The following is an 11,651-nucleotide window of genomic DNA, read 5'->3' as shown; positions in this document are numbered from 1 at the left end:
ACCTTTTTATGTAATGCAGTGATGCTGGTGGATTTCCAAGCAAATGGAAGATGACCTCGTGCATATGACAGGGTATAATTGGCAGAGAGAGAATGTCCAAGCGCAGCAGTGCAGGATTTTAGGACAAGTGAGCTGATGCCATTGGTCCAGTAGCAGAGTCGGTCTCGGGTTGAAATAAGTTTTTCTACCTTCTCAAGTGCCAAGGGCACAGAGTCCAGAAGAAGTTGGGTATGACAGGGAGGGATGGGTACCAAGAGTGAAGGATTGGGGGATACAACATTTGGAAGTAAACACAGAATTGAGTTTTTCAACCTTCTCATGAGCAGAGTCGGCTGTGGTGCCGTTTGAAGAGAGGGAAGGGACCGAAGGGGAGCATACTCTAGAGACCAACTTAACAAGACACCACCAGGTTCTATAATATATAGGAGGGATCCAAGTTTGATAGTTCAATTTTGAGGTTGGACAGATGGTGTTTTCTGGCACCCATGTGAGTGGACATACACTTGTTGCAGACTATTTGGAATGTACTTTGATTGCCTTCGGTTTGATTAGCCTTCCAGGAAGAGAAAGCTAGTTGTTTCAGAGCAAGTGCCTCACCATTCCCAGGCTGAGTTAAAATCAGGGGCAGTAGATATGGGAGACCGGTCCTGAAGAGAGATGGGTGTTTGCAGGCCTTGCAATCTGCTTGAGTGAATTGCCAGACTTGTCGTTGAGGCAGCTCTCTGAGAATATCCAGAGAGATGTTGACTTTCACAAGCACATGATCAGATGAACCAAACAAAATATTATGGCTTTTTACATCAGCTCAACAAATCAACTTTGCTGCTCGCAGACCACACCCATGTCTTTTTTTTTTCTTAAGACTGTACAGGGTAAGGTAGGCCAGTTTGTGTCGACACCTTGTCCAGGTTACCAGTTCCTGCTCTCAGTTGCATTATGAGGTTTGCATCAGCAGCACAGCCACTCCTCCATACATGATACAACCGCAGCCACTTGCTGCGCAAACTCAGGTCAGCAGGACCTTCCTATCTCTTGCTTTACCTGAGCCATTCGTTCACTTCATAAGTTTTCATTTCCCACTGCTCAATGCACTCACTGCTCAATAATCATCCTGTTCCTTATATTCACTTATCAGGAGCATATTATTGATTATTTCCTTGTGGTAACAGAAACCTCCCACAATTTAATTTTAATGAATTACTCCCCACAGCCATATGACCAGCTGGAAGGTGTCATCATTATGTGCCATTCTTTCCTCCAAGACATCTCACAGATGTTCACTTAACTTGGTAATTTCTCTTCCCACACCCAAACGCCACCACGTAATAGGAACAGTGTAGCTTTGCCTTCTGGGAAAGGGCTTCGCCCGTCCTAATCCTATCATGTCTTATTCCAAATTCAACGTTGCGGAATGAACGTTGACATGATGTCCAGGCAGGCTTGTGATCTCATTCAAACGTGAAATGGCACTTGGCGTTTTATGCCCATCTTAATCGAGGCGAGCGCAGGATACGATCGGAATCATTGAACTCAGTTTAGTTATCTGACCAGTGATCGGGATAAACCACTCCATACCTGTGATGATTGCTCATTTCATTTCAACATGAAAATTTGTCCATTTGATATGGTGTTGGAGAATCATTGTGTTTTCCCATTGACTTTTGTTGCTGGGATTCCGATCATATAATGTGGCGACTTTACTTTTCGACTCACTATAAACCATCATCATGATCAGGGTGGAGGGGCATGTGTGGACAAGAAATAGACAGAAAGAATAGTACAAATAGTGATAGGAAGACAATCGGGCCAGAGTTGTTGAGAGTAAAAAAGCTGGTTGGAGGATATGGAACTCATGATGAGATGGTGGCTAGAGGTATGCACTCTCAAGTCTGAGCTTTATAGCCTGGATTTGGAATCTTGGCCTAACTATAAACTGTCATCCTAGTGTCTCACCAGCAGGGTGATTCGTCAATGTGTGTGCAGTCACTGGGGTGGACGTCTGCCAACATCAATTTGTGAACGTTGAAGATCCCACCAGCGAACCGAACGTGGAAATGACCCCTTGGGGATACAAATGCAGAGATTAGAATAGTTATTTCCTTTATGCATGTTTTAACTTAAGTGTGGTAAAATAAACTGTAGTAGGAGTATGTGTCGACAGTTGTGTAGAAAGCAGTTCATCCTCCCTTACAATGTCGTATCTTATCGTTTTATCCGTTGTAATCTCTTGTGAGTACATTTAAAGAGATCACGGCATTTCGACACCTACCGACCGAGCATGAGGTTCGGCACAATTCCAACATCAAGACAATCTAGCAGAGTCGAGAGGTGGTGGGACGGGACGAACTCCAACTCCATGAGTCGGATCTGATCAAGCAAGGCTTTTCAACATCTCTGCTCGGGGCATCGGGCGATTGAAAAAAAAAAAGATTGCCCAGAGAGAAGCACCAGTTCGTAGTTCGGTTTGTTGAGGGGAGAGTGCCTGCTGGTATTCTGGATACTCTGCTCGAGATGTATTGTCGTCCCAGAGAAGCAGGCCATTCCTCTGCTTACTGTGGATCAAGCTTTCTGCGGTGGCGTCCCTATCACCCCCTGCTGTATCCCAGAGTGCTGTGTGTCCCTTTTGGTGAAGTCGAGGCCAGCGAACCGAGTGCCAGCGATTGCACTCCTTTGTCTCATGCCACTCTCAATTAGCATATTTTGTCTGATACTTGAGACATTAAGGTTAGGTTTCAGACCTTGAGACCTTACGGTTAGGTTTGAGACCTTGAGACCTTAAGGAATCCCCTCTGTAGGAATCCCCAGGGATGTGTATTTTGGGCTGTATGTAGTTATCATTAATAACTGTTTTTATTCTTTCTCTCTCCCCTCCCCGTTTCAATACATGCTTAAAATTCATTGGGCCTCATTGTGTTATTCAGATGGTGGCAGTTGCTTGTTCAGAATAGCTTATTTAGGCTATAAATCATTTTAGAGGATATTCGGTGTGGGAGAGCTTAACACTTGTTATTAGCTTCACTTCTTTGCCAGCTAAGAACCTCCTCGTCCGGTTTTCATATTGAATTATGACCCCGGTGAGGTTATGGTGCCCAGCTCCCATCTGCCGCCCAGCGTTCCAATTGAACCCAGTACAGACATCGTATTTATGCATTAGATCTTTTTAACCCCTAAGAGTTCAAAAACATCAAAATTTGGTGAACATAATTAATTAATTAATAATTCATCTAATCATAAAAACAAATTAATTTCTTTAAAATATATAAAGATTTACTGACATTAACCCCACACATTCACATGGCTAATCAAGGGTTGATTTACAGATGTAATTCCACTTCTTTCTTAAAGGTGCATATTCATTTTTCCCCCATTTTCCACCAAAAGAGTTGAAAGATGGCTCAGTTTGTAGTGTGCCTGCCATTGGACTGTCTATTTTGATTCCAAACAGGTTCAGGCAAAACTAAGAATTGCCATCCTTTGTGCATAAGTAATGCTTGGTAAACAGTGAAGAGAAATAAGGAGGAATTTAACATTCCACTATTCATGAATACAACACCCTTCGCTTCGCTGACAGGAATACCAATATTTGTGTATTTCCAAAAAAATAGGTTGTTGCTGTTTGTGTGCTCCTTCCGTGTACTATCATATATTTTTCTATTGCTTCGAGAAGTATTACTTTAGCTAACTTTGTGTGCTCCTTCCGTGTATTATCATATATTTTTCTATTGCTTCGAGAAGTATTACTTTTGCTAACTTTGTGTTTTCCTTCCGTGTACTATTATATACTAGCAGAAGTACCCGGCATTGCCGGGTGGGGGAGGGGAGGGGGAGGAGGAAGGGGAGGGGAACGGGGGGGGGAGTGAGCCCCTTGGCAAAACGAGCGATTTTTTTTTTCATAGCGTCATAGCGTTCATAGCGTCATAGCGATTATTTTTTTCATAACGTCATAACGTCATAGCGTTCATAGCGTCATAGCGTTCATAGCGTCATAGCGATTTTTTTTTTCATAGCGGTCATATCGTTCATAGCGTTCATAGCGTTTCATAGCGTCATAGCGATTTTTTTTTTTATAGCGGTCATATCGTTCATAGCGGTCATAGCGTCATAGCGTTTCATAGCGTCATAGCGATTTTTTTTTCCATAGCGTCATAGCGTTCATAGCGTCATAGCGTCATAGCGTTCATAGCGTCATCACGTGATCGCTCTGAGCGAATCAGCGCCCACCTGCTCTGATTCCGTTGATTCCGTGCGCTGAAATGCGCTGAGGTAAATATGAATAAAAAATATGGATCGTCAAATATTTTGAGTTCGGCCATGTTCGTCCCAGGCTCAATGGCCATGTCTATGCCAAATATCAAGCACGTAAGCCTCTCCGTTTAGGAGTCTATCGGTAACATTGCTTCGAGAAGTATTACTTTTGCTAACTTTGTGTGCTCCTTCCCTGTACTATTATATATTTTTCTTTTGCTTCGAGAAGTATTACTTTTGCTAACTTTGTGTGCTCCTTCCGTGTACTATTATATATTTCTCTATTGCTTCGAGAAGTATTACTTTTGCAAACTTTGTGTGCTCCTTCCGTGTACTATTATATATTTTTCTATTGCTTTGAGAAGTATTACTTTTGCTAACTTTTTGTGCTCCTTTTGTGTACTATTATATATTTTTCTATTGCTTCGAGAAGTATTACTATAGTTAACTTCGTGTGCTCCTTCCATGTCCATAATGCTTTATTCCAAGGGGTTCCTGTAATCGTAGAATAATAAGAATGATACCATTGGTGCCGGTACATTAATCTCCAGGTCCTGCTAAAAAGCACTTTTATGATGGACACGACGTTCTACAACTTTGAATTTTTTGTTCCAAATAAATTGATTATTATTTGCCTTGAAATGGTAACATCTTTATTATCTTATCACAGCAGGAACCCTTTAGAATAATGTGTGATACATGGACGGATGCTGCACCTTTTAGTTGGAGATGCAGATGGGTCCGTACCATGGTTGGTTCAGAGGAACAGCGAGCTGGGTGCCATTTTTAAGAATACAACAACACAACAACATGCATTTTAAGGCCATGTTCCCTGCTAGAGCGGGGGTTAGCCTTGCGGTCCCCATGACAATCTTCTCCATTTTGCCCTATTTTCTGCATCTCTCCTTGTTAACCCCCTTGCCCACATTTCTTCTTCCACCATCTTTAGCCAAGTCTTTCTCGGTCTTCCCCGTCCTCTACTTCTTTCTACATTAACTTCCATCACTCTTCTCAACCAGTCACTTTCATCCTTCCTCAATACATGACCAAACCATCTCAACCTGTTCCTCTTCACAGCATCAATCACAGGCAATATTCCCATCATCTTTCGCAATTCATCATTTGTCTTCCTCTCTCTCAACGATACTCCGCACATCCATCGAACCATTCGCATTTCCACCCTTTCCAGCCTTCGTTGCTGCTCTACGTTCATTACCCATGTCTCGCTCCCATAAATCATAACACTTCTCACACATGCAGCATACACCTTTCCCTTCAGCTTCAGCGACACTCTCCTCCTCATCAGCACGCCACTCAGTTCCCGAAACTTCTTCCATGCACATCTCACTCGAGCAACCGTTGCCGAGTCTGATCCACCTTCTCCATTCAGCATGTCTCCGAGGTAGCAAAATGTTTTCACACCTTCCAGCTTCACGCCGTCTCCAAGATCCAACTCAACATTTCCTCCATCTGCAGCTCCCTCTGTGCACACCTTACATTTGAATGTAGCTGCCACACTGGTTAATGACCCTCTCAGACCACTACATTTTTGATGAACCCACTCAGCACACATTGTACATTGAATGGAGTTCACTCCGACACCCTTCCTGCACACAGCACACGGCCACTTCCCAGTTCTTTCCACCTCACCACATGCTTTACCACTTGCCATCACCTTTCTCTTTCCGATATTCACCTTCAGACCTTTTGTCTCCATACATTCCTTCCACTTGTTCATCTTTTCCTTCAGTCCATCCATACTTTCCGCAATCAACACCAGATCATCTGCATACAACAACTCCCACGGTAAACCCTCCTTTACGGTCTGAGCCAGCACCTCCATCACAGCTACAAATAGTAGTGGACTTAGTACCGACCCCTGATGCACTCCCACCTTCACCTCAAACTCACCACTGTTCCCGTCCTTCGTCCTTACAGCTGTGCGTGCTCTTTTGTACATTGCCATCACTACTCTGATCAACCATTCCTCCACTCCTAACTTCCTCAATGCCCATGTCAATACTTTGCGTGGAACCCTATCGAATGCTTTCTCCAGATCAACAAACCCAAAAAACAACTTCTTCCTCTTATCCATGTACTTCTCCTGCAACTGCCTCACAATGAAAAGCGCATCTGTCGTTCCTCTTCCTGGCATAAATCCAAACTGCATTTCGTCGATCTTCACTTTCTTCCTTATCCTCCTCTCCAACACCCCTTCCAATACCTTCATTCCATGCTCCAATAACTTTATCGCTCGGTACGAGCCACACTCCAGAGGGTCACCTTTCCCCTTGTATAGAGGGACGAGGGTACTCAGTTCCCAATCTACTGGAATGCGGCCTTCTTTCACCACCAGATTACAGATCTCTGTCATTCTCTTCACACCCCAACTTCCTGCTGCCTTCAACATATCTCCCACAACTCCCGTCGGCCCTCCCGCTTTTCCACTCTTCATTGCTTTTATCGCTTCCTCAACTTCCTTCTCAGTTATCTTCTCTGCCGGTCCTAAAACTGGGTTACTCTCTATGTTGCCATCCCATTCATTCTCTGTATTCAACAGCATTTCCATATATCTTTTCCATCTTCCTTTAATTCCATCTGGGTCGACAACGATTTGTCCCACTTCATCCTTCAAGCAACTCACCCCCATCACATCACACCTCTCTTTCGCTATCTGCTTTGCAATCCTGAATACTACTTTCTGACCCTCTTCCGAATCCAAGCGTTCTCCGAACATTTTCCTACATGCCTCCTGCGCCTTTGTATCCTCTTTCTTTGCAGCCTTCCTGGCTGCCTTATAACTTTCATGCTCTGCTGTTTCTGCTCCCGTACCCTTCGCCTTCTGACACTCTTTGAACTTCTTCCTCTTCTCGTCAATCCTCTTTCCAACCTCAACATCCCACCACCATGTTTCCGAGTGCCTCGGTGGTCCTTTTGTCCATCCACATACCTCACCAACGGCTCCCAACAGACTAGCTTTCATTGACATCCAACCACTTTCAAGCTCAACCACATCATCCTCTACCCTACTCAGCCTCTCTTTTAATGCCTCCCTTACTGTCACCTCTTTCAACCTCCACACCTTCATTCTCGGTTGGTGCTTCACCCGCCGAGCTCTCCTCGCACCTTTCACCCTTATGTCGCAGACAACCAAGTGGTGCTGTGAAACAGCCTCCTCCCCCGGGATCACCTTTGTTACCCGGAGGTGCCCCCTATCTCGCCTACGCACCATCAGGTAGTCAACGGTTGTCGTCGACCCACCTGACGTGTATGTAACAAGCTTATTATCCTCTTTCTGGAACTGAGTATTACAAATCAACAAATCAGCTCCATCAGCAAACTCCAAAATCCTTTCACCTTCTCCATTTCTCACACCATATCCGTAACCCCCATGAACTCCCTCAAAACCATCCATACTCCTTCCCACATGTCCATTCAGGTCTCCTCCCACCACAACAACTTCCTCATCTTTCACGTTTTCCATCAGCTTCTCTATCGCACACCAGAACTTGTCCTTCTCTTCATCGCTTCGACCAACCTGCGGAGCATATCCCGAGATGACGTTCACCAAGAGCTTTCCAATCATCATTTTCACCATCATCAACCTATCACTCACTCTAGTCACACTCACCACACTGTCTACAAACTCCTCAGAAAACAGGACACCAACACCATTCACGCCCTCCGGGCACCCTTGCCACACAAAATTGTATTTCTGTCCCTGCCTACCCTTCACCATTCTCACACCACTTCCCTTCCATCTCGTCTCTTGCACACAACATATGTCCACTCTTCTTCTGACTAATACTTCCACCACTTCTCCTGATCTCCCTGTCATTGTCCCCACATTCCATGTCCCAAACCTCAGAAACCGATCTCCACTTCGGGCTGCATCCTGCCCATATGTACTTGTGATTGTCATGGTTCTCTTTTTGAGGCAATTTTGAGGCCATTTTTAAGAATGTGAGGGTGAATTAGTATTTCAAGAATACTGCACTGCTCATCTTAATTCCTGTGATGAAGGATGGTCTGTACAACCACATTAATTGACTCCTTGAGTGAATGCACACATTGAAGCAGACATTATTCAGGAAACTCCTTGGCAAACAAAGGAGTAATGGAGAGATGCCAATGCCATGCAAGTATAAAGTGCAACAGGCCTGAGCGATCCAATGTGGTATTGATGTATAAACCCAGAGATGTACATAAAGTGACCCTGTTGTCCTTGATCAGAATCATAAGGAACATGTTTAAATACTGACTCCAGGTGCATGAAATAGTAGAAAGGCACAGTGCAGAGGAGCATAAGTACCAACAGTGGGATGGGAAGGTCAAATATGGAGAATGCTACAGGGGTACCCGGCGTTGCTCGGTGCTGTACTGATCCTGTTGGCATTTTGAAGAAATAAAATGTTTTTGTTTTTTTTGTTGGGCCTAAAACACTTCTCTGCACCCACTAAGGAATAGGGGTCAGGGATCAGGAAATACCTCCCCTACCCAGCTCCCCCCAACTCTCCCCTTCCCCCTCTCCCTGGGCTGTAAGAGCATTCAAAATGGTCCGATCTAGTATGCATTGCATTCGTGGGGGTTCCTCGAGGTGTTTAGGGGTCCCTCGCTCGAGGTGTTCAACATGAAATGAAAAGAAATTAGGGGAAGGATGAACTTAAAAAAAAAACGAAATTACACTTTTGTGTGTTTGAAGCCAAACGCAACACCATGGGCACGACATAACTCCCCTCTCCCCCCCCCCCCTCTCCCCTTTCCTCTTCCTCCCCCCTCCCCCCACCTCTCCCCTTTCCTCTCCCTTTTCTCTCCTCTCCTCTCGTCTCCCCCCTCTCTCCTCTACCCCCCCTTTCTTTCCCCTCTCCTTCTCTCATCTCCCCCCTCTCTCCTCTCCTCCTCCTCTCCCCTTTCCTCTCCCTCCCCCCCCTCTCCCCTTTCCTCTCCCTTTTCTCTCCTCTCCTCTTCTCTCGTCTCCCCCCTCTCTGCTCTACCCCCCTTTGTTTCCTCTCCCCTTCTCTCATCTCCCCCCTCTCTCCTCTACCCCCTTCTCTCGTCTCCCCCTCTCCCTCTTGTCCTCTCCTCTCTCCACTCCCTCTCTCTCCTCTTGCCCCTCTCTGCATCGCGCCAGACCAAATACATTCAAAAAGGCCAGAGCAGATACATAAAAAATGGCTTCGCCCCCTACTCTCCCCTCCCTCTCTCCCCTCCCCAACCCCCCCCCCCCACCCCCCTACCATTCTGCCCATCCTCTCTTCTCCTCTCCCCCATTCCCTCTAGTCCCCCATCCCTCTACTCACCCCTCCTTACTCCCCAGCTCCCCCACCCTTCCTTCCTCCGCTCCCTATTCTACCTCCCACCTCCTCTTCCCCCCCCCACCCCCCACCTCACCCCCCCCCCCTCTCCCGGTGGCTGTGTAGAGCTTTCAAAGGGGTCCTGTATAGAATGCATGCATCACATTGCTGGAGGTCCCTCGAGATGTTCTACCTGAAATTTGAAGAAATATTTGGGAAAAATGAACATTAAAAAATAAAATTACACCTTTGTGTGTTTTAAGCCAAATGCAGAACCACGGGCACCACGTAACTCCCCCATTCAAAACTATTTTAAAACGCAGATTTTTAAAAACGTAAATTTTTAAACCATCCATATTCATTCTTTAAATAATCGAAAAGCTTTTAATGCCAGGCATGCAATGAAATGCATCATTCGCTTGGAAAAAATTAATTTAGACCCATTTATTTGTGAAAATCCGTTGTGGCCTCGAGGCCCAAACCACGCAAAAAATGTAACATTTATAAAATCAGAACTCGAGTCCCCACAAACATGCCACTTACCTTATTCTTCTAAGGAAACACTCGTCTCTCCAAATATCCACACATAGACCCACTCGCATAACCGCAGCACTGACGCAGACAACTTGCCAAGGTTCCAGTACAACAGAGGCTTACTTACACCTAATGAAAAGGCTTACGGAGCAAGCAAAATGGCGGCAGTTTGATTTTGAAGCCCTGCTCAGACGGACAGACAGAGGGATGGGCAGACTGGGGGAGAATATATGTGGACAGAGGAGAAAGAAAGAAAGGAAGACTGGAAAAGCTGAGGAGTTAGCAGAGGATTTTACAAGATGATGATGAGCTGACACCTTGAGGTACTGAAGGAAGAAATAGAAGAGGTGTAGCTGAAGCTGGGGGGTAGTGCCACAGATGACAGGAAATGAGAACAAATGAATGGAGCAAACAATGAGTCGGTTGGAGAATGAGTGTGTTCAACCAAAAGCAGGGCTGGAGTTGGACAGATTAATAAAAGTGCTGATGGTGCAAAACTGGAATTAGATTCAAGGGGAAAAGGTAGAGGCCTGCAGTCTGCCATCAATGGGAGAGGACAAAACCCTGAGTTCCAGGTATCGTCTTTGGATTTTCCAATTATCTTCAACGCTTTGGCCTCAAAAGCATCAAAAGGTGCTCGATAGAGCTCCTCACAATTGGACGTAGTGAGTATTTGGGGCTTTTTTGCATTATTTAGTGCTTCAAGATCTAGCAGTTTAACTTCTAGATTAGAGCATGGAATTTAAAGACGTGGATGTTTTCACAATTGTCTAACGACTACGTGTATTCGTCATATGTATTGCTTTGTGTCCAACAGGCTGAGACGGGTGAAGATGGAGCAGAGGAAGCTCACAGACCAAGCCAACATGCTGGTTGATCTGGCAAAGGTGAATCCCAGTAATACAATGAGGATAGATTCAAAAGCAACAGTGCTTGATGCTGCGATTAATTTCTCTCCATTTGTTAGCTCACCTGGAACAAAATTTGGTCAAGTGAGGTATCAGCACCTTGCAGTGTCCGTCACTCAGTGAGGCGAGCTGTATATGTAAAGACTCGGAACTTCTCTGAAACCACACACACAATTTCGATGAAACTTGACCACAACCTTCATCACCTGTAATGGACTGAAGATTGTTCACGACATTTAAAAAAAAATCAGGGGGTTTCCCCCCAAAATAGGTACATGTATTTACTTCCTTCTCCGTTACATATTTCGTGGCTAATCCACGCCTACCATTGGTTCACTGGTTCCACCATGAGAGCCCAGGAGCATGGCCCTTTTTTTTTTTTTTTTACCGATCCACTTATCTGGGAAGACATTTCATTCAAGCACCGTCGCACATTCGAAGCTTGGTGGGAAAGAGGCCAGTCTTGCTGGTACAAGGTGATATGTGTAATATCCAATCATTGTGGCTCGGAAAAAAGAAATTCTACAACATTGTAAAGTAAGGTTCACCATTGAATGCTGCTCCTTCCAAAAACAAAGAAAGGACCAATGCTGCGTGACTCCCTGAGACAACACCAGGCATTGATTTTTGGTCAGTCTCTTTAATGTTGCCAGACATTGTCCCCCAAATG

The 11,651-nt window shown here is 45.1% G+C and overlaps 1 protein-coding gene across 1 annotated transcript in view; it reads left to right on the top strand.

Moving 5' to 3' along the window:
• The window catches only part of LOC137420761 (small conductance calcium-activated potassium channel protein 2-like), a 475,474-nt gene that overhangs the window by 430,821 nt on the left and 33,002 nt on the right, over positions 1-11,651 (top strand). The window contains exon 7 of the mRNA XM_068106101.2: positions 10,891-10,960. Coding sequence (XP_067962202.2) covers positions 10,891-10,960 — 70 coding nt within the window. The remainder of the gene's footprint in view (positions 1-10,890; positions 10,961-11,651) is intronic.

Source organism: Myxine glutinosa, chromosome 2, assembly GCF_964187855.1.
Source record: "Myxine glutinosa chromosome 2, kmMyxGlut1.1, whole genome shotgun sequence".
In the NCBI taxonomy this organism is placed as follows: domain Eukaryota; kingdom Metazoa; phylum Chordata; class Myxini; order Myxiniformes; family Myxinidae; genus Myxine; species Myxine glutinosa.
The sequence above is the reverse complement of the archived record's forward strand: the minus strand, read 5'-3'. Positions and strand labels throughout refer to the sequence as shown.